Below are 24,168 nucleotides of genomic sequence, written 5' to 3'. Positions count from 1 at the left end.
AACTATACAAAAAATAGTCACGCAGCCTGTGACCTAAACCACTGTCCTCCATATCTACTAAAAAATGCCAGTATCAAATTTCGCTCTCTCCTCCTACAATGGACGCAAACAATGCTCACAGGGCCTTTTCCCACAAGACCTCAGCGAAATCATCGTCATCCCTATCCTAAAAGACCCTAAAGGAGCAACGGATCAACATTCCAACTACAGACTCATAGCATCAATACCACTTTATATCAAAATAATGGAAGGCCTAGTAGCCAAATTCCTCACTGACTATATAGAAGACCACAACATACTCCACTATACACAATCTGGCTTCAGAACCAATTATAGCACTGAAACACTACTAGGATCCCTCCTGGATACAGCTAGACAACGCCTCAGTACAGGAAAAAAAAATATTCCTCATACAACTAGATCTAGCCGCAGCTTTTGACCTGGTTGACCATAACATTCTTCTACAAATTCTGGATGCAATTGGTATCACAGACAAAATGCACACATGGTTCCAAGGATTCTTAAAGACCAGATCCTACAGAGTAAAATCAAGCAACGAAAAGTCAGAACCCTGGTCCAACCCCTGTGGCATACCTCAGGGATCCCCTTTATCCCCCACTCTCTTCAACCTCTACATCGCGTCCCTCGGCATCTATCTAGATAAATCAAACATAACCTCCTATAGCTATGCAGACGATATCACCATTCTTCTCCCTTTTGATCAACCAAAAACTTTCATGACAGACACTATACATAAAACATTAGAAACAATAACAACTTGGATGAAAGACCACAAACTGAAACTAAACTCAGACAAAACAAAATTCATTCTCCTAGAAAATGATAAGACACCACCATTACAAACCTAGTAATCAACTCAACCACATTCCCCATGCAAACCACTCTAAAACTACTGGGAATGACGATTGACAGGTGCTGTACCATGCAACCACAAATCAATAAAATAATACAGAAATCCTTCGCAATCATGAGAAACCTAAGACAAGTGCGAAAATCTTTGACAAAACACAATTCCGGATCCTAGTCCAGGCCCTAATGCTGGGTCTCCTAGACTATTGTAACATTCTGTATCTCCCCTGCCCCACAACCATGATTAAACAATTGCAAACAGTCCAAAACACAGTCCTGAGACTCATCTACTCTCTGAGGAAACATGACCACATCACCGAAGCGTACCTCCACTCACACTGGCTAACAATTCAAGCAAGAATACAATTCAAGTTCTACTGTCTTCTATTTAAAACCATGAACGGCAACAGCCCAATATACCTAAACAACTGTCTAATCCGAACCACCTCAACCAGACAAAGGAGAACTCACGCTCCATTCACATACCCCCAGTCAGATAAGTCAAACGGAAAAAACTGTATAATGGCCTACTGGCCACACAAGCAGCGAGATTAGACCACCAACTCTCTACTTTGCTGATAACGACCCCTGACTACAGAACATTTAGAAAATAAATAAAAACTATACTATTTTTGAAAACCCTGATTTCCAACAATCAAAACCAACCTAATGCCTCTCAACTCTCTAAAACAACCTAACAAAACAAGAACCACCTCATCTCTATCTAACTATTCTCTATGAACCAATCTAACTATTCTATAATTCCTCTGGAAATGGCCAGATACATCCTTTAAGTAATCCGCCTTGAACCGCAAGGTAACGGCGAAATAGAAATCACTAATGTAATGTAATAACCACGAGAAACCATCCCCATGTCATTCTAAGGAGAGAGGTAAGAATCAGAGTATGAATAGGCACAACCACTGACCTTCAAGCCTTGCATTGAAGAATGATGGTGTAGAAGGACTGAGGTTGAAATAGACACTACAAAATGACAGTCTCTAGTATCCAGAGCAGATATTGTGATGTCATAATACCTCATTCCACCAACTCCTAAGAGCCAACCTCATCACTTCATTATCCTATACTTGGCTCATATAAGAATCAGAGTTTGAATAGGCACAGCCACTGACTCTCAAGCCTTGCATTGAAGAAAGCTGGTGTACAAGGACTGAGGTTGAGATAGACACTAAAGAATGCCAGTCTCTGGTATCCAGAGCAGATATTGTGATATCATAATGCCTCATTCCACCAATTCCTAAGGGCCAACCTCATCAGTGATGTCACAATGGCTTCATTATCCTATACTTGGCTCACATAAGAATCAGAGTTTGAATAGGCACAGCCACTGAGTCTCAAGCCTTGCATTGAAGAATGCTGGTGTAGAAGGACTGAGGTTGAAATAGACACTAAAAATTGCCAGTGTCTGGTATCCAAAGCAGATATTGTGATGTCATAATGCTTAATTCCACCAATTCCAAAGAACCAACCTCATCAGTGATGTCCTAAGAGCAAACCTCATCACTTCATTATCCTATACTTGGCTTACATAAGAATCAGGAGTATGAATAGGCACAGCCAATGAGTCTCAAGCCTTGCATTGAAGAATGCTAGTGTAGAAGGACTGAGGTTGAAATAGACACTAAAAAAATGCCAGTCTCTGGTATCCAAAGCAGATATTGGCATGTCATAATGCCTCATTCCACCAATTCCTAAGAGCCAACCTCATCACTTCATTATCCTATACTTGGCTCAAATAAGAATCAGGAGTATGAATGGGCACAGCCACTGACTCTCAAGCCTTGCATTGAAGAATGCCAGTGTAGAAGGACTGAGGTCGAGATAGACACTAAAAAATGACATGGGATGGTTTCCTGTGATTATAAGTGGGGACGGGATAGTGCCAAATTCTGTAGCCATGTCATAGTGCCACTGTTGTGGTAATCTATAGACTTTGAATACATCATCTCTGTGACATGCCAAACCCTGTTATGAGTGAAGTCTAAAACCTATGTTCCCTTTTCCACAGTACATGATGCTTTGGATGACATATAGGGACCACTCACTTGCATATTTATCATTACAGAAACTTTATAAGAATTTTCTTCCTTGAAGTCACACGTTAAGTGAGGACTAGTGGCCCACACTGAAGGACAGCAAATTTTCACTTGTGTGGGACAGTGAAAATGGCAGAGCTGATACAACAGTATTAGGCACTCTAGGTGAACCTTTAGCCTTGCGTTCCCTCAGTTAACTCTTAGACCTGTAGGTTCTCTCCTCCACCTTGAGATTTTGATAATTAAATTCAATAATTACGATCACCTCAAATTTTAAATGCAATGGTATACACAGATGGTTCTTTAACTTTGTGTGATTTTCAGGGTCATCATTTTGCCTTGACTACAGCTACTTTTTGCCACCCCTCGGAAGATTCTACTTTATGGGGTCACCGAGCCTGCTACTGATTAAACCAGCTCTACAAAAATGCAGTATTACCCCTGATCAAGAATATACATATTCTTAGATCACTGCTGTTCTGGCCCCATCGGACTCGGCGGAGGGGGGAGGGGTTGGGGATCGCGGGGCAACAGGGCTTGGGCTCCCTCTTGCCCCGATGCTGTCGGGGGTTCGGGGTGCCACCAGGGCAAGAGGGCTTGGGCTCCCTTCTGCCCGGATTGTTGTAGGGGGGGGAGGGGATTCTATAACCGGTATTGTTTTTGACAGACACCGGTTACAGATTCCAGCTTTCATGCGAAGGACCGGCTCCTCCTTCGCCTAAAAGCCCTTGTTTTGGGCTTTTGGGACTTAGGCTTTTTTTTAGGTTGATTATATGGTGTAAGTTTATACGTAGTGGTGGTCTTGGCGTTTAAACAGCTGAACGTAGAGGCAGGCCATTATCCAAAAAAAAAAACTCCTTTTGGACGTTTTTTTTTATAATGGACAATTTCCCTGCTTCTACTTTCAACATTTAAGACCTTAGGCCAAAAGGGGACTTAAGACGTTTTTTTTATTATGCCTCTCCTAGTGTTTAAGCTCGTTACATTAATGGGTGCTAGAGTAGATGTCTGTCTGTCTGTCTGTCTGTCTGTGGGTTTTTTTCTTTGTCTTTCTCTTCTTGGATGCTGTCTGTCATTCTTTCTGTCTGTGTCTCTCCCTGGCCCCCTGTTTGTCTTTCTTTCGGTCTGTCATTCTTTCTTTTTTCTCTCCTTGGCCGCTGTTCATCTGTTTTGGGTTTGTTTTTTTCTTTCTCTTCTCTCTCTCTCCTTGGATGCTGGCTGTCTATCTGGCCCCCTCTGTCTGTCTGTCATTCTTTCTTTTTCTCTCTCTCTCCTTGGCTACTGTCTATCTATATTTCTTTCTGTCTGTCAGTCTTTCTTTCTCTCTCTCTCTCCTTGGCCACTGTCTGTCAGGTTTTTTTTCTTTCTCCTTGGACGCTGTCTGTCTGTATGTCTTATTTTATTTGCCTCTCTCTCCTTGGCTGCTGTCTGTCTGCTTTCCTTTCTGTCTCTCTCTCTGGCCCCCTGCCTACCTATATTTTTCTGTTGTGCTATCCCTGTCTCTCCGTGGCCCCCTTCTGTCTTGCTCCCCCTGAGCAAAGCTGTATGCCCCCAGCACACCCCTCACCCCAAAGCAGCCCCCTTTCCCTCTCCCCAACTCTCTCCATGGCCCCCTTCTGTCTTCTCCCCCAAAGCAAAGCTGTCTGCCCCAGCACACCCCTCCCCCCAAAGCAGCCCCCTTTCCCTCTCCCTGTCTCTCCGTGGTCCCCTTGTCGTTCCTCCTAGAGCAAAGCTGTCTGCCCCCAGCACACTCCTTCCCCCAAAGCAGCCCCCTTTCCCTCTCCCCTTCCACTTCCTCCCTGTCTCTCCGTGGCCCCCTTCTATCTTCCTTCCCCCAGAGCAAAGCTGTCTGCCCCCTAGCACACAGCACCAGCACGACACCCTCCAGCCGTTCCTCTCAGCTACTGGAGTGAAACGACACCCTCCAGCTGTTCCTGTCAGCTCTCAGTGAAATTGCCACCACTGCTCAAATTCCTGCATGCGCTGCCAGCTAGCACATGCTCTTCAAGCCTCAAGTCACCGCGCACCGTAAGCAGAATACGGCCATGGAGGGACACAGCACTTGTCAGGTAGCACAGCCTCCTAAGTGTGCATGCGCGCTTAGAGGATTATTATAGTTGATGTAATTGGATATGAACACTATGGGGCTCATAATCAAAACTTTGAAATGTCCAAAAACCAGTCTCTAAGTCGGCACTTATACGTCCTAATAGCAGGAATGTCCAAGAGCCGATAATCAAAACCAACTTTCTGGACATGCAGCAGCACTTCTAAGCTGCTGTGTGTCCAGAGATCAAAGGGGTGTGTTATGGGTGGGCTTTAACCTGGACATACTGCAACCATTATCAAAGCTTTCCTAGAGGGAACTTAAGATGCCAGCAGTTAGACCTATTTGAGTTGCATCTAAGTTCCATAAAGGTGCCCATAAGACCACTGGAGGATTTAAGGCATGATCCTCCAGTGGTCACGACTCCCTCCCACCACACAAAGAGCGGAAACCCCCCCAAAACCCAGAGGCTTCCCATCAGCTGATCGCAGTAGAGGATTCCCCATCAGTGAGCCGTTTCGGGGATTCTCAGCGGCTCAGCTGATGGGGATTTCCCCTGCCAGGATCAGCTGAGCCGCAAAGCCCTACACTCCTCCCCCTGACCTCCCTGAACACCCCCCCAAAAAAATATGGCAGGAGAGAAGCACACTCCCTCCTGTCTACAGGGCTGCATGCTGCAAATGATGGGGCAGCCCCTCCTACTGCATCCTAAGATGCATTGGAATAGGGAAGCCCCATCATTTATAGCACACAGCACTGAAGGCAGGAGGGTGTGTGCTTCCCTCCTGCTATTTTCTCATCCAAAGTTATGGTGGGTTCTGGTGATATAGGAAGGGGAGGAGATGTCAGGGGAAGGTCCGGAATGTCAGGGGATGTCAGGGAGAGGGGTGTAGAGCTCCGCAGCTCAGCTGATACTGGCAGGGGGAATTCCCATCAGCTGAGTCACCAGGAATCCCTGAAACCGGCTCAGCTGATGGGGGATTCCTCTGCCACTATCAGAAAAGTTAGTTGGTGGGTCCGTCTACAAAACTTGCTTTTGTACATTTTTCATGTGGAAGTTTTTATTTTTGAAAATGGGCAAAAAAGGTAGACGCCCTAAGGACCAAAACTTATACCTAGCTAATTTAGGCACACTTTCGATTATGCTCCGCCACATATTTTGCTAGAATTAAAATTACTAAAGATTAAATGCATAAAAAAAGAACATTTTAAAGCTCTAGCTGGCTAATGGAATGAAGCTGAACTGCATGGCTGGACCCACTGGCCCCATGTGACAGTAGTAGACAGGAGCTTCTACACGTGTTCTTGAAAATCTCACCCTGGCAACTGAAAAGGATGTCCCTACTCACTAGTAGGCAGCCAGCGGATTTCAAAGAATAAACACCGATTTCTCAAAAACAGGGAAAATTATTTTAAAGTGAGTATGTGTTGGGATGCGGAAACAGCAAATAACCCAAGCTAATGGGAATAGGCATACTGCAGTGATCCAACCTCTCAGTTGGCTTGCACAAAGAACATGAAAGAAAGTTCAGTTTTTGAGGACATTTATTATTCAACAAATAAATAAGAAAATTTTCACAATATTTCTTTAAAAAACAGCTTAGTGTGCAAACTAAACATTTTAAAAAGTATTCAAGCTCTTAGTGACTTAGAAACACCTTGTTTCTATATTTCATTATGGTTTGCTTTACTTGAACTGGCATACCACTTGCGAATGGCTGTGCCAGCTGTACTGACTACAACACAGAGAGCCCCACCCACTGTCCACCAAGTTGGTGAATGACCAAGGAAAAGAAATTGAAATATAAATGCAAAAAATACATCCATAGTTCTCATTATAGCCACAGGCGCAGCCTTTTCTATCTGCAAAGCTTTGGTCAGAAAAATCTGACCTCCTAAACCAAACATTGCTATAAACATTAGGAACCATCTCTGTATTCCACAGGATGGTAATCTCCATTCCCTGATCACAAAGAGGGCTATGGTGCACTCAATGAGCCCAATAATGGCATAATACCAAATAGACAACAAGTAGTGCACTGACTTTCCCATCTTTCTCAGTACAACCAGGGTTGATGCTGCACCCACAGCACTTGCCACTGCTGCTATTGTTCCTTTCAGGTGGTTTGTATAGTTTCCTTCAATGCCTTCTAAGTGTGATCCAAAGAGAAATGGAGGTCTTGCAATAAGTACTACTCCTGTAATAGTACAAGCCATAAACACAAGGTCCCAGGTGGAGCATATCTCCTTAAGAAATATACAGGCAAAGATGGTCGTAAAGACTGGACTACTGAAGGATATCACAGTAGCGTCTGCAAGAGGCATCACTTGAACAGCATAGTAGAGCAGAATCATTGCACTAGAGCCCAAAAATCCCCTGAGTAAAAGGAAAATCCGCTGCCCTTTTGGTCCCAAAAATCCAGTTCTGAAAATACAGAGAGGAAGGATTTGTCAAGTCTCAGAAAAAACAAAACATGAAGTTACAGAACCTACCAAAAAGAGTCTTTTTATTACAGCCTAGTCATGAAAAGAAATGTTGGCTAGACTAGTTAATAATCATCAAGGTTTTAGATGCTTTAGACATACATTACAAAGATGAAGTAATTCTTGCACATATGAAGATATGAAGATGATTAAAATCGATAAAAATTGAATTGAATAAAATACATCAACATGGTTTCAAGTCAACAACTAACTGCTTGATGTTTGTATGTGTTTTACTAAAGGCATGCCAATACTGAATTATCCTAGAATTCTGTAAAGGAATCTTGGCACTGAAATGTCATTATAGAATAGGGTCTCAATGCAGCTTAAAAGAATAGCACCCATTTATAGTATTGCCCCCTTAGAGCACTAAAGCAATTTCTGTGCATCTGACCTTAAAGTTAACAGTCTTCCACTTACTACATACAAACCTGTGTACAGTACTATGTAGAAATTTCACTATTTTTTACTATTGGGTAAAAAAGAAAATGGAAAATCCAGCACACATACAAACCTTTCTTTTATAAATAGTTTATCTACATTCAAATAGTTAATAAGCTGCTTTCCAAGGTTTCAATTTACACTGCAGCTCATTAGCTATTAATCTGAATAAAATTTCACACACAAAATTTAATGTATAGTTTTCTACCTCTGTATGAAGATAAAAATCCTTCCATAGCAGGATCTCAAAATGATTTTCCACTTCAGAGTGAATAATTTTCATTTATCTCTGCTCTTAGCCTGTGCTTTAATTAGATGATGGAATGGATGATAGGCTAAATGTTCATCAATAATGGTGGTTGTTCCAACCCTGTGTTGTGGAGGGAACTATAAAAGACCAAGTAACTGGAGGGCTTGGAGAGATTTTGCAAGATCCAACAGTCTGGATGAGTGAACTGCTGGGGCTCTGGAGCTACTGAAAAGCAACAAAAAGCTGTTCTCTTCATTCCTGTCTAAGCTCTGAATAAGAAGGGGGATTTTTCCAGGCCTTTTGGTCTACACAGTAGGAGAGAAGAGACATTAGTGACTGGTGAAAATTAGTGACTGGTGAAAAGTGAAATCTAGTATCCTAGATGGTACCCAGTACAGGTTTGTCTGAGTAGTGCAAGCCATATAGAATTGTGGTGTACCTATGGAACGTTCTGAGCCTTACAGGGTAAATCCTATCACTTATCTTGAACATTCCCAACTAGGATGGAGTTGCTCGATAATTTTGGTGTAATTTTAATTATTGGGACTTAGAAAATTCTGAGTCTCAGTTCCAGGATTTGTTAGCATATAGAATGAAAGCTTCAGACCATAGGCGTTAGAATGGGAGGGGGGCGAGGACGGGACACAGGGGCCGTGGCCTCCCCCAAAATTGCCTGGCATTAGGGGGGAGCAAAAAGGGTAGCTGCCCTATCTCCTGCCGTAGCCTGCAAGCGACTTCGCCCATGCTCCAGGGCTCTAACGTTATGCTTGCCGACTTCCTGACCCTTCTCCGATGAAACCGGTAGTTACGTCATGAGGGGGGAAGGGAGGAGAAGCGAAGCTGGCAAACACAGTTAGAGCCCCGGAGCATGGGTGAAGTTGCATGCTGGCTAGGGTGGCATCGACGGGAGATAGGGCAGGGAGGGAGGTGTTCATCTCACTGCTCCTGCTTGTTTCGGGCTAGGGCGGCAGATAGAACAGGGAGGAAGGCGTTCAACTCGCTGCTCATGCTTGCTTCGGACTTTCCTTGCTACTAGGTCCTGCCTTCGCGGAAACAGAAAGTAGGTGGGACCTGGCAGAGAGGAAGGCCCGAAGCAAGCAGGAGCAGCGAGTTGTGAATGATATGCTGCGATAGGGAAGGAGGAAGGAGGAATGGAAGAGGGAACAAAAATGCTGCTGCTGCACCCAATTGGGGAGAAAGAGGGAAAAGGAAGAGAAATGCTGCAATTGCACCCAATTGGGGAGGGAGAAGGAAGACCAGGGAAGGGGGGTGGGGGAGAGAAATGCTGCTGCTGCTGCACCCAATTGGGAAGAGAGAGGGAAATAGGGAGAAGGAAGAACAGGGAAGAGAAATGCTGCTGCTGTGCCCAATTGGGGAGAGAGAGGAAAAGAAGACGACAAGGGAAGAGAGAGGAGAGGAACGAGAGATGCCATGTCCGGAAAGAGGGAAGAGAAATGCTGCTGCTGCATCCAAATGTGGAGAGAGAGAGAGGGAGAAGACCAGGGAAGGGTGAGGAAAGGAATGAGCGATGCCAAGTCCTTGGGAGGGAGGGAAAGGAGATACCAGACAATGGAGGGGGAGGGGGATGCCAGGGCATGGGGGGAGAGAAGGAAACAGATGCCAGACCAAGGGAAAGGAAGGAAGGAAGGAGGGAGAGAAAGGAAGGAGAGGAGATGCAGATAATGGAGGGGGAGATGGAAGAAGAGGAGAGAGATGTCAGAGCATGGGGGAGAGAATGAGACAAATGCCAGACCAGAGGGAAAGGAAGGAGAGAAGGTGCCAGAGAATGGAGAGATAGGAAAGGAGAGAGATGCCACGGCATGGGGGAGGGAAGGAGATAGAGATGCCAGACCATGGGGTGGAGTGGGAGGGAAGGAAAGGAGAAGAGAGAGATGCCAGAGCATAGGGGACAGGGTGGAGACAGAAAAATGGAGAGGGGGTGAAGGTGAAATGAATCATGTACAAAGGAGAGAAGGGGCAAAGGATATACAGTTTATTGAAGGGACATAGAAAGAGGGAAGATGCCGTATGGAAGAGAAAGAGGGCAGACACTGGATGGAGAGGGCGGACAGTGGATGGAAGGGGCAGAGAGAGGGTGGACAGTAGATGGGGTAGAGAGAAAGAGAAGGCAGAGGCTAGGTGGACAGGGCAAAGAATGAGGGCAGATGTTGCATAGAAGGGAGAGAGGACAAACACTGCATAGAAAGAAGAGCAAAGTGAAGATGATTAAAGCAGAAACGACAAAAGGTAGAAAGAAATTTTTTGTTGCTTTATGTTGAATCAAGTAGTATTGTAACTGTATTGATAAAAATTTATAAATAGGAAATGGAAATAAGGCAATTTTTGGGGAGACTAAATCCCTTTCCTCAGGTCAGTACAGGATACCATAACAGCACTATACTGTACTGTCCTGAAGAAAGATTTGGCCTCTGAAAGCTAATTGAAAAATGGATTAGTACAATAAAATGGTATTTTCTTATTTCTCATTATTTGTTTTATTTCTATTTGTTAATTTGTAAAGTAGTGATTGTTTTGTATCAGTTTTTTTCAAATTTACTACTACTATTTACATCTACTGTCTTGTAGTATTAGGGGACATGTGTCACTGTTTCTGTGGTGTTGCATCTTAAGAGTTTCATTTTTATATATTAGTAATTTTAGTTTGTGGTCCCATATTTGCTTAGGGGTTATCTGTGTTCTAGTAGGAATGAATGTTTAGAAGCATACATTGTGCTTTGTGTAGTTTAATTTTGTGGTTAACTATTATGTATTGTTAATAAGATTATATTGTATGTATATATGAAAAATGAATGGAAAAAATTGTTTTACAATTAGTACTATTATAGGGGTGGGGCCTAGGGGCGGAGATTGGGCAGTGTCAGGGCAGAGCTTTCAGGTCTCCCAAACAAAAAAGCGTTCCGCTGCCCATGCTTTAGACAAATGCATAATGGACAGTGGGTTACCCAGGAGTCTGGGTTACCCACTCAAGGACCAGAGAGAAAAGAAAGCTGACACACTGAGGATCCAGGAGGTAGCCTGACAGACAAGAAAACTGTTATTTTAAAAGGGAAATTTCAGTGGGACTTTTGCGTTTATAGACCATTTTTTTTAATTCAGTAAACAACTACGAACAAAATTTTTGGAGTGAAGGACACAGTTGTTTTAGTATGTCAGTCAGTGAGGGCCTTGTGGTAAATTGCTTGCCCCGTCCACAAGGATCCCTCTTTAAATTAGACACTCCCATGGAAAGGAAAACATTGACCCATGGGAGCAGGGTTACATTCGAAAAATGTGCACTACAGTGCAATTAGTGTTATCACACATAACACACACTATTTGGAATGTTAGTAAGCAAAGTGCCATTTACGGAGTCTTCCACTCAGTTGCACTTCAGATTTAATATCCTTCAACTAAACAACCTGTTGATGTTTAACATGGACAGAGAGCTCCCACTGCACATTGTATCTCATTTCCAGGGTCTGGATATTTGTTACAACCTCTACTTCCCTGTTTAGAAAGCTGAATTTTTATTGTGCAAATTACTTACTTGTAGTATATTAATCCAGGTAGAACAAATAGTATTTGGAAGATACATCGGATTGCACTGATTTCCACTGAATGAATGTCTTCGATTTTTTTTACTAATAACGAGCCCACTGAGAAAGAGAGGGCAGAGAGTAGGGTGTAAAACAGCCCAAGACTTGGGCAGTTGCATTTCTTCACTGTTTCTGAAATAAAAATTGCATTTCAGTTGTGGGAAATATATTGTTTCAAGTATTACCTTTGTTTTGTACCCTCATTATCTGCTTTGTGCTAATGAGCAATTATTTTTCACCCAGTTATTTCCTGATGCTTAGCTGGACCTGGCTTCTGCTAAGGCTGCAATTTGAACAGACTTTCTTTCACAGCCACCTAAAGATTCCCCACACACTCTCTCCCCATTTCATCTAACCCCACCACTGCAGCTGTCTCTGGCCTGTAGTCACAGAAGCCAATCAGGGCCTTAGACTCCTCTCCCTTGTATCCTGGGATACAGAGGGAAGAGCCTAAGGCCCTGATTGGCTCAGACACCTAAGGCCTCTCCCCTTGTGAGGCATCTGAACCAATGTGCATCACATGATGCTCTGGGGAGGGGAAGGCCCACATTTTGGAAAGACAGGCCTCAGAGCAGGAGGGACTGAGCATCCCTCCTGCTCCCAACTTCCTAGAAAGGTACAGGGGAAGAGTTTGGGGGTGGGGGTTTCGGGGGACCTCCGGTAGCAGGAGGGAGTGGGAATTCAACCTGCCTTTTTTTTTTTTTTTTTTTTGGGGGGGGGGAGGATTAAGGATGTTTAGGGGGTGCTTAGCATGGGCGTGGGTCTTCAGTGGCAGGAGGGAGTGGGCATCCCTCCTGCCAATTTTTACTAGCTCGGGGTGGGGGGATTCCTGGTGGCACATTTGTCGGGGTTCATTGGGGAGGGCCATCATCTGCAGGGGGAGGAGGATTTTTTCATTTTTTTTTAATGGGACAGATATTTTGCATGTGTAACACAGAAAATATCTTTGCCATTAAAAAATAAAATAAAATTTTTTTTTTTTTTAAACCCCAAAAACCCAGGAAGGCCTGTCAGTAACACAGTTACCAACAGGACCTGTGTTTTTTTCGGATTGCTAAAACACTTGCTTTTTTTTTGTGCATAGCCAAGCGATGTTACTGTATCAATCACTTAGCTAGTTTTCATGGGATTTTAGTTCATTTGCATGGCCAGATCGGAAAATGGGTGATCTAGGGGAAAAACACACAGTGAGCCATTTTGTGCATCGGGTCGGCAAATGCGACCCGATCATTGCTAAAGCTGTCAAAACAGGTTTAGTGACGATCACTGGCTTTAGTGCATCTGGACCTTGTTCCTGTATAGAGAGGGTGGTTGTCAACGATTTGTGGAGCACTGTTTCGTTTCATATTTTCTACAATTGTATAGCTTGTTATTGGACTAATATCTTGATAACTGTGCCAAGTGAAGGGAATGTTTTTTGGGGGAGGGATGGGGTGAAATGGCTTGTTTGGTATGCTTAGGGGGAAATTCTGTAAATGGCGTCTAAAAAGATAGATAGCTATCTCGTCAATCATACTTTTGCACTTATTACAGAATCCCCCCTAACTCAGTGGTCTCAAACATGCGGCCCGGGGGCCACATGCGGCCCGCCAGGTCCTATTTTGAGGCCCTCAGTATGTTTATCATAATCACAAAAGTAAAATAAAACAGTTTCTTGATCATATGTCTCTTTAGCTATAAATTACAATATTATTATTAAGACTTAACCAAAAGGAAAGATTTATAAACTATAAAGAGTTTTACCTCAAGCAAAATTGTCATTTCTTTAATAAGACATGAACTATTTTTTTCTGAGGCCCTCCAAATATCTACAAATCCAAAATGTGGCCCTGCAAAGGGTTTGAGTTTGAGACCACTGCCCTAACTTAAACTCAGGTACCTGTAATGTAGGCCAGGGTTTTAAACGCCTACATTATAGGCGCTTAAGTCCTTTAGAGAATCGCACCTAAGGACGCCTATGTCCTTCTCTACCCCTAAACACATTTTACTTTGGAGTTAAATGCTGCTAGGCATGATGTAATATATTTTGTAGTCATGCCTAAGAAGATAAGCGCCTATCATCCAATTAGGGTTTTTTTTCTAATTATCAGCTTATTAAAGTTCAAAACTGAAGCCAATTTACTAATTAAGTAAAGGCTTATTTATTTGGGCTCCTCTTATAGAACTTCCCCCTTACTGTTCTTTTAATGCTAATTTGTTTGTGTTTGCGATCTTTAATAAAAAAAAAGATTTCAACTTTAAAACAATTGACTGTTCCTTGAACTGGGTTCCTTTCAATGTTCTAATTTATTCTGGGACAGCTGAATCCTCATCCAGCTGCCCACCTCCAGTGCACAGAGCCAGGACCTCCTCTGTAGTCATAGTTGCTATATGATTTCCTGTCTTATTAATACTATCGTCTCTTATCCATTCCTTTCTAATTTCTTCTTCTCCTTTCTTCCACAACTTAATTCATAATTTCTTCAGATTGCTTCTATCTCTCTCTCTTCTTCTCTTTTCTTAATTTTCAATCTGATCATGTAATGCTAACTCTCAGCTTGCCAACTTGCCTGTATACTTCCTTAAACCTCTGAAGTCATTGGACTAACCCCTCTGTGCCTCTCAGACTTCATTACGGAAAGTCTCACTAACAGCCCATTCTGTCTTTCTCTTGTTGGTCACCATCCTCTGAACCATTCAGGCACAGAGAAAAATGAATCTATTTACAAAGTTCTCTGTTCTGCATAGGTCACTAACATTAAGGGTTCCTTTTACAAAGGCACGCTAGCGGTTTTAGCGTGCGCTAGCCGCTACTGCCTCCTTTTAAGCAGGCGGTAATATTTTGGCTAGCATGTGCTATAGCGCGCACTAATCTTGTGCATGCACTAAAAACGCTAGCGTACCTTAGTAAAAGGAGCCCTAAAAGTTACAGGGAAATACTTTTAAAACCAATTGGAGGAAATTTTTTTTCACTCAGAGAATAATTAAGCTCTGGAACACGTTGCCAGAGGATGTGGTAAGAGTGGATAGCGTAGCTGGTTTTAAGAAAGGTTTGGACAAGTTTCTGGAGGAAAGGTCCATAGTCTGTTATTGAGAAAGACACGGGGGAAGCCACTGCTTGCCCTGTATCAGTAGCATGGAATATTGCTACACCTTGGGTTTTGGCCAGGTACTAGTGACCTGGATTGGCCACCAAGAGAACGTGCTACTGAGCTTGATGGACCATTGGTCTGACCCAGTAAGGCTATTCATATGTTCTAAGGGATAGATATTCAGCAGGATTTCTCCAGGTAGGAAAAACATCTGTCTGAATAAGTCCCACTCACTAAGTCCTATACCCAGATTTTCAGCATCATTAAGCACCTCAATACTACCCAGGTAGTACCAGGGTGGTCCAAGCATAAAGCTTGTGTAGAACCAGAAGTTACTCATTTAGCAGAGATATTCAGTCCACTAACAAGAAAACTATCTAGAGAATATTAGGACAGGACACCATATAGCTGTCCTCATTTTATTCAAGTACTGGTCTGAATATTGCCGGTATCTATATGGCTGATATTTGAATACTGGCTATAAATATTTGGATTCAAAAAGTACTGACTGCAATGCGTTGAATGTCAAAGGGCAATTTTCTTATTCAGCCCCACCCTTCCTCCTACCCCTCTCTTATGGTCTGATTTCTCAAGCTTTTTTCCCCATAAATAGAATGGAAGAAAAGCTGTAGCAAATCAGAATTTTGAGAGTAATTTTATAAAGCATTTTCCACACTCAACAAATGGCTATTCTAAAGTTGGATGGTAGTATAAAGTACACACATGCATACTGACCAGAATGTGTGTGCATTTTGCAGTCTGTGTATAGGAATACCCTGGGGACATAGTTCGACGAAAGCTGGGATAAAGTTGCAATTCGTGTGCATATTTTATTAAATTCATGTGCTTTTAAAGCTTGTTCTGAAAGTTTGTTTTAGAAAGGCACACGTGTATCTATTCTGTCTTTATAAAATAGGTGCTTTTCTAGACATTTCACATCAGTGCCCTGTTACAAAATTATCCTTAAATTTTTATAGGTTTTTTTCCTGAAGTTTAAATTTCTTTCATGAAGCTATTGATGATATTTACACTGTCCATCCTACTACTCTTCCTACCCTAATAGGTCTCTCTATTAGACCCAGCTTCTCACTCTCAACAAAAGTTTCTCTCAGGGATCCTTTTACAAAGGTGTGTTAGGGCCTTAACGCACGGAATAGCGCGCACGCTTAACGGCAGCATTGAGCTGGCGTTAGTTCTAGAAGCGTAGCGCGGGTTTAGCGTGTGCTAAAATTCTGCGTGCGCTAAAAATGCTAGCACACCTTAGTAAAAGGAGCCCTTAGTGCCTTAGATCAGTGTTTCTCAAACGGAGTGCCCCAAAGAGATTCTGGGTGTGCCACGAGATTCCAGAATTTTACTTTATTTTAAAAAATTCCCTTCATAAGTATACACTAGACTAGATAACATGTACATAATGTACACAAGAGTCTTTCAATATTATGAACATCTGTGTGCGTAAGGATACAAACGCTCAGACAAGTAATCATTCTTTGATGTGATTGGTCCTTCAAAACTAACAGCAAGTAGTTTTATTTTTTATTCAGGAGTTATCCTAACTTGAGCAACAAAGCAATCAAAGTTTTGTTACCATTTGGATCTTCTTATCTTTGCGAACTTGACTTTTCAGCTCTGACAGAAATTAAATCGAAAAGAGAACGACTGCAGATAGTGAATGATGAAATGTGTATTTGCTTGTCAACTATCGAGCCGCGTTTTGAGTTCATTTGCATTCAAAAACAAGCACATCCATCACATTGTTAGCAATTTTATTCTATCTACTGTAGTTTCACCATTGTTACAATTATCCATATATAGCTTAAGGAACTTTAAATAACTTTTAAATTTAATTTTTGTTAGTTTTGCAATTTTATAATTTCAATTATAATGTGCTGTGAAAAACATTTGCAGGAGCTAAAAAAGTTTGAGAGACACTGAGTTAGTATAAGATGAATAAAATTGGATATGACTGTGAAAAAGAATCTTCTAAAACATTGATCCCTACTACCATTCTTCACTCCAATTAATAAATATAAACAGACAAAAAAATGATGGCAGATAAAGACTATAGGCCAGATGCACCAAAGTCAGTGATTGTCTAATGATCTGCAACGATCGCATTTACTGACCTGATGCAGAAAATGATTCACTTCATGGTTTTCTTCACGATCGCTCATTCTCCAATCCGACCATGCAAATAAGCTCATTAATATTGAAGTGCCATGTAAACATGGCTTCTTGATGCACCAAAAAAAGTGATTACTTTAAGCAATCTGAAAAAAGCGACTGGTCAAGACAAAGTTGCTAACCTGTCCCACCAATACAAAAATATTTATAACATGCCTAACTTTTTTTTTTACAGGCACAGATGCTGTGTGTGTGTTACACACGCACAATATCTGCCCCATTAAAAAAAAAAAAAAAAAGCCCCTCTGCTGATGCTGGCCCTCCCCCCTCACATGGCAGCAAAAACAGGAGAGATGCCCACTCCCTCCGGCCATGCCGACCCGCCGCCCCGGCATGAAAAAAAATTTGGCAACAGGGATGCCCACTCCCTCCAGCCAATAACGGACCCCCCATGCCAGGCACCACCACCCCTTCCTCCCAAAAAAAGGTAGGAGGGATGCCCACTCCCTCCTGCAACCGGATGCTCCCCCAAACTCCCCCCCAGTACCTATTGCAGAAGTTGGGGTCAGGAGGGAAGTTCCAAGGTCCACTGATCCACTATTTCTTGTTATCGCATGCTAAATTATATGAGTGCCAGAAATGAAATGCAGATCCTTAGCTGTTACAATACTGCTGCCATCTAATCCTGTTCCTACCACATGCATGGGCTATGACAGCAGCAGATAAGAATTATGAGATCTATCTAGTCTGCCAATGTCGTTTGTGGTATAATACCATTGACCTCAACTGATCTCTGGCTTTCATTTCTTTAGCACTAGGGACCCAGCAGTTTTCTCCAGCTCTTTAGTACTTTGGGCTCAAATGGAAGCAGGGCTGGGATCTTGCTCCAGAATGCTTCATTCACATCTACTCAGGGTTTTATTCCCCACCTTACTCCAACTATACCTAGGGCTAGATGCACAAAACAGTTGCTAAGACCGTGCTGTGAGCCAATTTTTTGTCTGAAACGGCGACCGATGTTCCAACAAGTTTACATGCAAATGATTTGCGCAAAGGTTCACCATAATCCCGTCTGATCAGTTGCTGTAAGAGCAACTTTGACGCATGCGCAGAACCCAGTTTGGGGAAGCCCGAACAGATGAGCAGCAGGGGAAGCTCTAAAGCAGCCTCCTCCCACTCAGATGTTTGTGGCTTTTTTCTTTTAATGGCACAGATGCTGTGCGTGTCTTCACAGGCATATTTGACCCACAAAAAAAAAAAAAGCGACTCCCCCATGACCCCCTGCTGCTGTGAAAAGCCTCTATGCCAGCCAACCTGCCCCCTCCCCTGCACTTTAAAAAAATCAGGGGGGATGCCCACTACCTCCTGACACTGTGACCCACCTCCCCCGTCAAACTAGCACCCCCACTAGCACCTCTCCCGAACCAACCCCTCCACCACTGTAAGGATGTCCACTCCCTCCTGCCACCGGATACTCCTCACATCCCCCATAACTTCCCCATACCTCAAATCTGGATGACAGCAGGAGGGATGCTCAGTCCCTCCTGCTTGCAGGCCCGCACTCCAAAATGGTGGGCTTTCCCCTTCCTGGTGCATCTTGGGATGCATGGGGAGGGGCCTAAGGCCTGGATTGGCTCAGATGCCAAAGGCCTCTCCCCTTTGGCATCTGAGCCAATCCAAGACTTAGGCCCCTCCCCGTGGCATCCTGGCGAGTGGGTGGGTGGTCATGGTAGCAGGAGGGAGTGGGCATCCCTCATGCTGATTTTTAATGAAGTTCGAGGAGGGTGGTTTCGCAGCTGCAAGAGGGAGTGGGTATCCCTCCTGCCTCTATTTTTGGTTCCGAGGGAAGGGGTGTCAGTGGAGGCTATCATCTGAAGGAAGGGGGTGGCACAGCATTTTTTTATGGGCACATCTGTGCCCATTGAAAAAAAACAACAGGCAGACCTGTCGGTTAGCACCTGTCAGTTTTTTTAGGTCGGTAGTACCGATCTGATCCTGGTATGCAATGTTAGGCCATCGATCAAATGGCTGGTTTTAATATTAATGATCTCATTTGCATGCCAGAATCAGAGAATGTATGACCGCTCAGAAAACCACACGTGAGCTGTTTTGTGCATCAGGTCAGCAAATTCGATCGGTTGCTATACCAGTCAAACTGGTTTAGAGACGATCGTTAGACAATCAGAGACTTTAGGGCATCTAGTCCCTAGTCTGGGGACATGAACCAGAGCTTCTTCCACAGCCCCGATACCTTGGGCTCTGAATCCACAAGGTGGAATCCTTAAGCGGCAATTATGACTCTCTCCTCACCCAGAGCTTCTGAATGCTGCCTCCTTTGCATTCCCAGCCCTAGCCAACCTGGGAAGTGGAAGATTTTGGCCAGCCCACCCACACTTCTTAAGATGGTCTGCCAAAGCTGCTCATAAACACCATTTTTTTCTTGTACTAACTCCCCCAGTTGTGTCTTATTAAACTGTTGTTTATAGCACTGTTTGGTTAGTCACTCTCCAAGTCAAGGGCAAGTCTGAGATTTGTCTTCTTTCCCTTTCTCAGCCACATGACTCACTCATAAACTGTCCTCTCATTTGCCAAAATTCCCATATCCTTTTCAATTTACCTTTCAAACCAAATTCTACTTATTTAAACTATATCAGATTATTTTGAATGCCTGTCTTCTTCCACTAAACTCTTCATGCAAGCCCTGGTAAGTGCTACCTTTCTTTGTTTTCCCCAATTCACAGTGACAACTTCTTTGATTGATCAGTACCAAGACTTTAGCTGCATTTTTCCACCACTTATATAACTGCACCGTTTCCCCCCTAAAACTCTGCATCCAATTCAAAAGACTTGTACGGTCTGTGTCTGTGTATGGCCGTTTGGTGGAGGATGGGCAGGGGAGGGCTTCAATGGCTGGGAGGGTGTAGATGGGCTGGAGTAAGTCTTAACAGAGATTTCGGCAGTTGGAACCCAAGCATAGTACCGGGTAAAGCTTTGGATTCTCGCCCAGAAATAGCTAAGAAGAAAAAAAAAAAAAAAATTTTAATTGAATCAGGTTGGGCAGACTGGATGGACCATTCGGGTCTTTATCTGCCGTCATCTACTATGTTACTATGTTACTACTCCCTGTTCTTGGTACAGGTACACTGATTCTCACAACCCCAGGGTTGCTTTCTTCTTCATACTTCAACTAACAGGCTTCAATATTTTTCTCTAGATGATACTTCATACATGTGAATGGCATAGTTCTCCCCAAAACAAGAAATCATCCATCTTAGGTAGGGTAGGGACTGAGGACAGAAAAGTGCCTGAGGGAGAGGAACAAGGAAGACCTAAAGCATGGACAAGTGAAGAGGAGAACCAAGGAGTGGGAGAAAGAAAGAGAGAAACTGATAAGGGAATTGGGACTTGTGTACTGCCTTTTTGTAGTTTTAATAAGAAGGAAGTTGGGACTCGGGAGGGAAAAAGTCAGCATTTCAGACCTGCCCTGATATATATATATCCACAATGGACAAAAACTTGATTATAAATGTATCACAGAACTTTGGGGGTCCCTGAAAACCAAAACTATTGCCTTGTCCCCTTAGTTTTTTCTTTCTTTACTGATGGATACCAAAACTGTTGTAAATACCTGAGTTCTTTGAACAGCTCCTACCTGACAAAGTACGGTAATCTACACTGCGTTTCTTTCTCTTAATATATACAGGTGAGACCAGTTCAGATTTAATCCAGATCAGATTGTTCATCCTGCAATTATTTTAAAAACTGGTATGACTGTTTATTCATCACTGTAAAAGTTAAATAAAGGCACATTATGTGCTAGTTTCAATTTTCACACCTAGAAATACATGGTATTACTTGTGACTCTACTGTGCTTTCTAATCTGTTCATAATAAATCATTTGAAAGGATTTCTTTCAATCATACAGACCTCTTTCCCCTACAAAACAGGAAAATAACAACTATATTTTCACAGGGCAATTAAGAATGCCTTATTGTTTTGGCTGGAGCAATGCCACCTGCTGTGACGCACCCAGGTGAACAATAACTGCTAGGGCATAGAGCTGGTACTGGTAGTTACTAGCACCACTTCCTAATCACTATTTTTGCCAAGTCATCCTGAGAAGGGAGACAAGGATAAATAAATTAAGTATGGGAGGCAGCAAAGTACTAAAAATCTGGGTTATGACTGTGAAACCATTTTTTGTAACTAATACTAAGTACTGCATCTTCTTTGTGGAGGGTCACTGCTTCCCCGGGTAGATAAGAACATAAGAGTTGCCTCACTGGGACAGACCAAAGATTCATCAAGCCCAGTATCCTGTTTCCAACAGTGGCCAACCCAGGTCACAAGTACCTGGCGCAAGATCCCAAACAGTAAAGCATATTATGTACTCCTTATACTAGGAATAAGCAGTGGATTTACCAAAGTCCATCTTAATAATAGTTTATGGACCTTAAGAAGTTATCTAGACCTTTTTTTTAATCCTGCTAAGCTGACTGATTCCACCATATTCTCCAGCGATGAATTCCAAACTTTAATTACATGTTGATGCCTAAACTTGACCTGACTTCAGGTAACGCAGCTAAGGTTGATACTCACAGCAACCATACTCCAACAGGCTAGCCGCTAGCCTAACCATTGAGTAATACTTTTTCCACACATAGCATCCCTCTTCAGCAGTGTATCACAAACTGTGTGCCGCAAGACACCGGCGAGGAGAGGCGCTGGTGACTGTTAACTGCTTACAGGATATGCTTCTCATGGGCGAGAGGCACATCCTGTAGGATATCAGCCAGCACCCCCGACCAGTGTAGTAATTGCAGGCTCATTGCCCTGTCTGAAGAGCCTCCACGAATGCGCGTGACATCATTGCATCAACATTTCTGGATTCCTTCCAGCCCTGGCCCTGAGTTTAGTGTTCCACGGCTTTAAAAAGTTTGCAGGATATTACCCTATTGACTTACACAAATAAAGCTCCTCAATGAGTCTCTACACACTACCCCACCTAAACTGGTCCACAGCACAATTTGGAGGAGTACCACCAACTTGGCTGTCATGGCATCTACAAAAGATTCATCATGTTTGGAACAAGGCCTTCAGCATCAGCACATACACAAGGCCTGCTAGGTGCCCCCTCTAAAGTTTTGCTTCGGAGGGGGTGGCAAAACTTGAGTATTAACATCTTGGTAGGGCAGGTAGGAAAGATGAAAAATGCTGAACCCAGGTTGGGAGAGGGGGTTGATAAGGTCAGATATCCTGGATACCATGGGGCAGGGAGGTAGGGGAAGAGCAATGCTGCCCACTATAAGGTGATGTGAAAGAAGGGAAGAAGAGACTGCAGGACAAGAAAGAATGAGTGTGGTAACAAGGGAGAAGAGAGATTTTTTAGCAACATGGAAAGAGGGGGGAGGGGAAGCTGGATTATGGAGGACTAGGAAGGGGGAAGGTCAGATGCTAGGGGGGAGAAGAGGACTTTAATGATGGGTGGGTGGTGTACAGCTAAGTTTGCCTAGGGCAGTGGTCTCAAACTCAAACCCTTTGCAAAGTCACATTTAGGATTTGTAGGTACTTGGAGGGACTCAGAAAAAAATAGTTAATATCTTATTAAAGAAATGACAATTTTGCATGAAGTAAAACTCTTTATAGTTTATAAATCTTTTCTTTTGGCTAAGTCTTGATAATAATATTGTCATTTATAGATAGAGACATATGATCAAGAAACTGTTTTATTTTACTTTTGTGATTATGATAAACATATCGAGGGCCTCAAAATAGTACCTGGCGGGCCACGAGTTTGAAATCACTGCACTGGCCTAGGGTGTCAAATACACGGGCAAATCCCCCCCCCCCCCCTTAGCCCAGCAGCACCTACACGGCAGATTTTTCCCAAGTGGATCTAGATTTTCAGTACAGGCTGAGCCTGGCCTGGTTTTTCCCGCTCTCTGCACGAACTTGTCTCATCTTTCTTAGGGAAATCGCAAGAGACACCAGAACAACCATTCCCTTGCAGGCAGAGGAGGGAGAAAAACAGCACAACGTGTCCTGAAATGCCAGATGCAGTTGGCAAGCGTAGCAAGCCCAGCCGGCAGCCAGGGCAGAGACTCTCGCCAGTTCAAATACGGAAATCCAAATTCCAACCGGTTTTTCTCATCCCTCGGCGCCGGCAGTCTCCAGCCAACAAGGAGAGGCGGGAACGAAACAGCCCCTGCGGGCGGCGATAGCGCGCGAGCCCTTAGAACTCACTTGCTCTCTCCCCGGCGTTTACGGCGAAGCAGCAGCCGTTCCTCGCCCGGTCTTCCGTTAAGGTCCCCGCTCCCGCCGGCTCCTCCTCGCTCTCTGCCACGGTCACCACCGCCGCCGCGTGCGAGCCCATGGGGGCTGCGGTCGCCGTTCCGAGGTTGGCTGCGGTCAGTCTCGTGTCCCCGGCGGACCGAGAAGGGGATGGAGGAGGGACTCCGGCCCGGGATGGGTAGTTCGGCGCCTCCCACCGCCCATCGCGTGCCCTTCTGTAGCCGCCAGCGGTAGCAACAACGTTATCACTAAGGCGCAGCCGGGCACCAAGGACACGAGGGCGGCAGCGTCCCAGGCCCCGCCCCCTTCCCGGCTCTGTACCACGCCCCCCCCTCTCCGCCCTAAGACTGCCCGGCACGCGCACCCCTGCCTCGAGGGCAGAGACCTCTGAGTCAGCAGCCCTTGAGCGAGGGGGAGGGGGGATTGCCTCGGTTAGCTCACCCAGCTGCCAGCCCCAAGCCATCAGCGATCCCCATCACTGTAGTTTCTCTCATGGTTTGTATTTTTTTTTTTTTGGGGGGGGGGGTGTGAAGAAAGCCATGGCAGTACAGGGGGGGGGAGGCCAATCCAGCATTAGCACGTGCGATATTTGAGGAAAGTTTAATAAACCACTCATGATAAAAATAAAAACCCCACCATAGTAGTGGTGTTATCTGCTCCAAGGCTGGGGCAACATGTGTCTCTGTTTTAAAGCAGATATCAATAACATTTTCTTTAACCGGGATCACATTTGTAGCTGACTCTTGCTCCAACTTCAGAGCTCCAGTCAGAGCAATGTTCAGGCTGTTTCCCCCAAGAACAATAGAATCAACAAACTCGAGAAATTCAGGTACATCAACCATACAACCCTCCGCTTAGTGGTGTTATTCCTGTATATCTGTGACAGGGTGACAACTGGCAGAGGGCCTAGTGGAGAATGTGTGAGTGATCAGGAGACTGA

At 43.9% G+C, this 24,168-nt stretch overlaps 1 protein-coding gene across 1 annotated transcript; it reads right to left on the bottom strand.

Annotated features, from left to right (window-relative positions):
- Window positions 1-6,501: 6,501 nt before the first annotated feature.
- SLC35G1 (solute carrier family 35 member G1) lies at window positions 6,502-23,561 on the bottom strand. Its single transcript, XM_033940298.1, has 3 exons — window positions 23,181-23,561; window positions 11,697-11,877; window positions 6,502-7,399 (listed from the first exon to the last, which is right to left on the bottom strand). Exons 1-3 carry the CDS (start codon window positions 23,308-23,310, stop codon window positions 6,640-6,642), a joined length of 1,071 nt encoding a protein of 356 aa, XP_033796189.1. The 5' UTR covers window positions 23,311-23,561; the 3' UTR covers window positions 6,502-6,639.
- Between the last annotated feature and the right edge of the window lie 607 nt (window positions 23,562-24,168).

Source organism: Geotrypetes seraphini, chromosome 4 (assembly GCF_902459505.1).
Source record: "Geotrypetes seraphini chromosome 4, aGeoSer1.1, whole genome shotgun sequence".
NCBI classification, from domain to species: domain Eukaryota; kingdom Metazoa; phylum Chordata; class Amphibia; order Gymnophiona; family Dermophiidae; genus Geotrypetes; species Geotrypetes seraphini.
Note: the sequence above shows the minus strand (reverse complement) of the source record. Positions and strands in the feature narration are given on the sequence as shown.

What these genes read in the sequence shown, in the direction of transcription:
- SLC35G1 (XM_033940298.1), bottom strand. Translation starts at nt 23,310, where the DNA reads ATGGGCTCGCACGCGGCGGCGGTGGTGACCGTGGCAGAGAGCGAGGAG. An exon ending in AAACGCCGGGGAGAGAGCAA is followed by an intron (nt 11,878 to 23,180) that starts GTGAGTTCTAAG and finishes TTTTTATTTCAG; the next exon opens with AAACAGTGAAGAAATGCAAC. An exon ending in CCTGGATTAATATACTACAA is followed by an intron (nt 7,400 to 11,696) that starts GTAAGTAATTTG and finishes CTGTATTTTCAG; the next exon opens with AACTGGATTTTTGGGACCAA.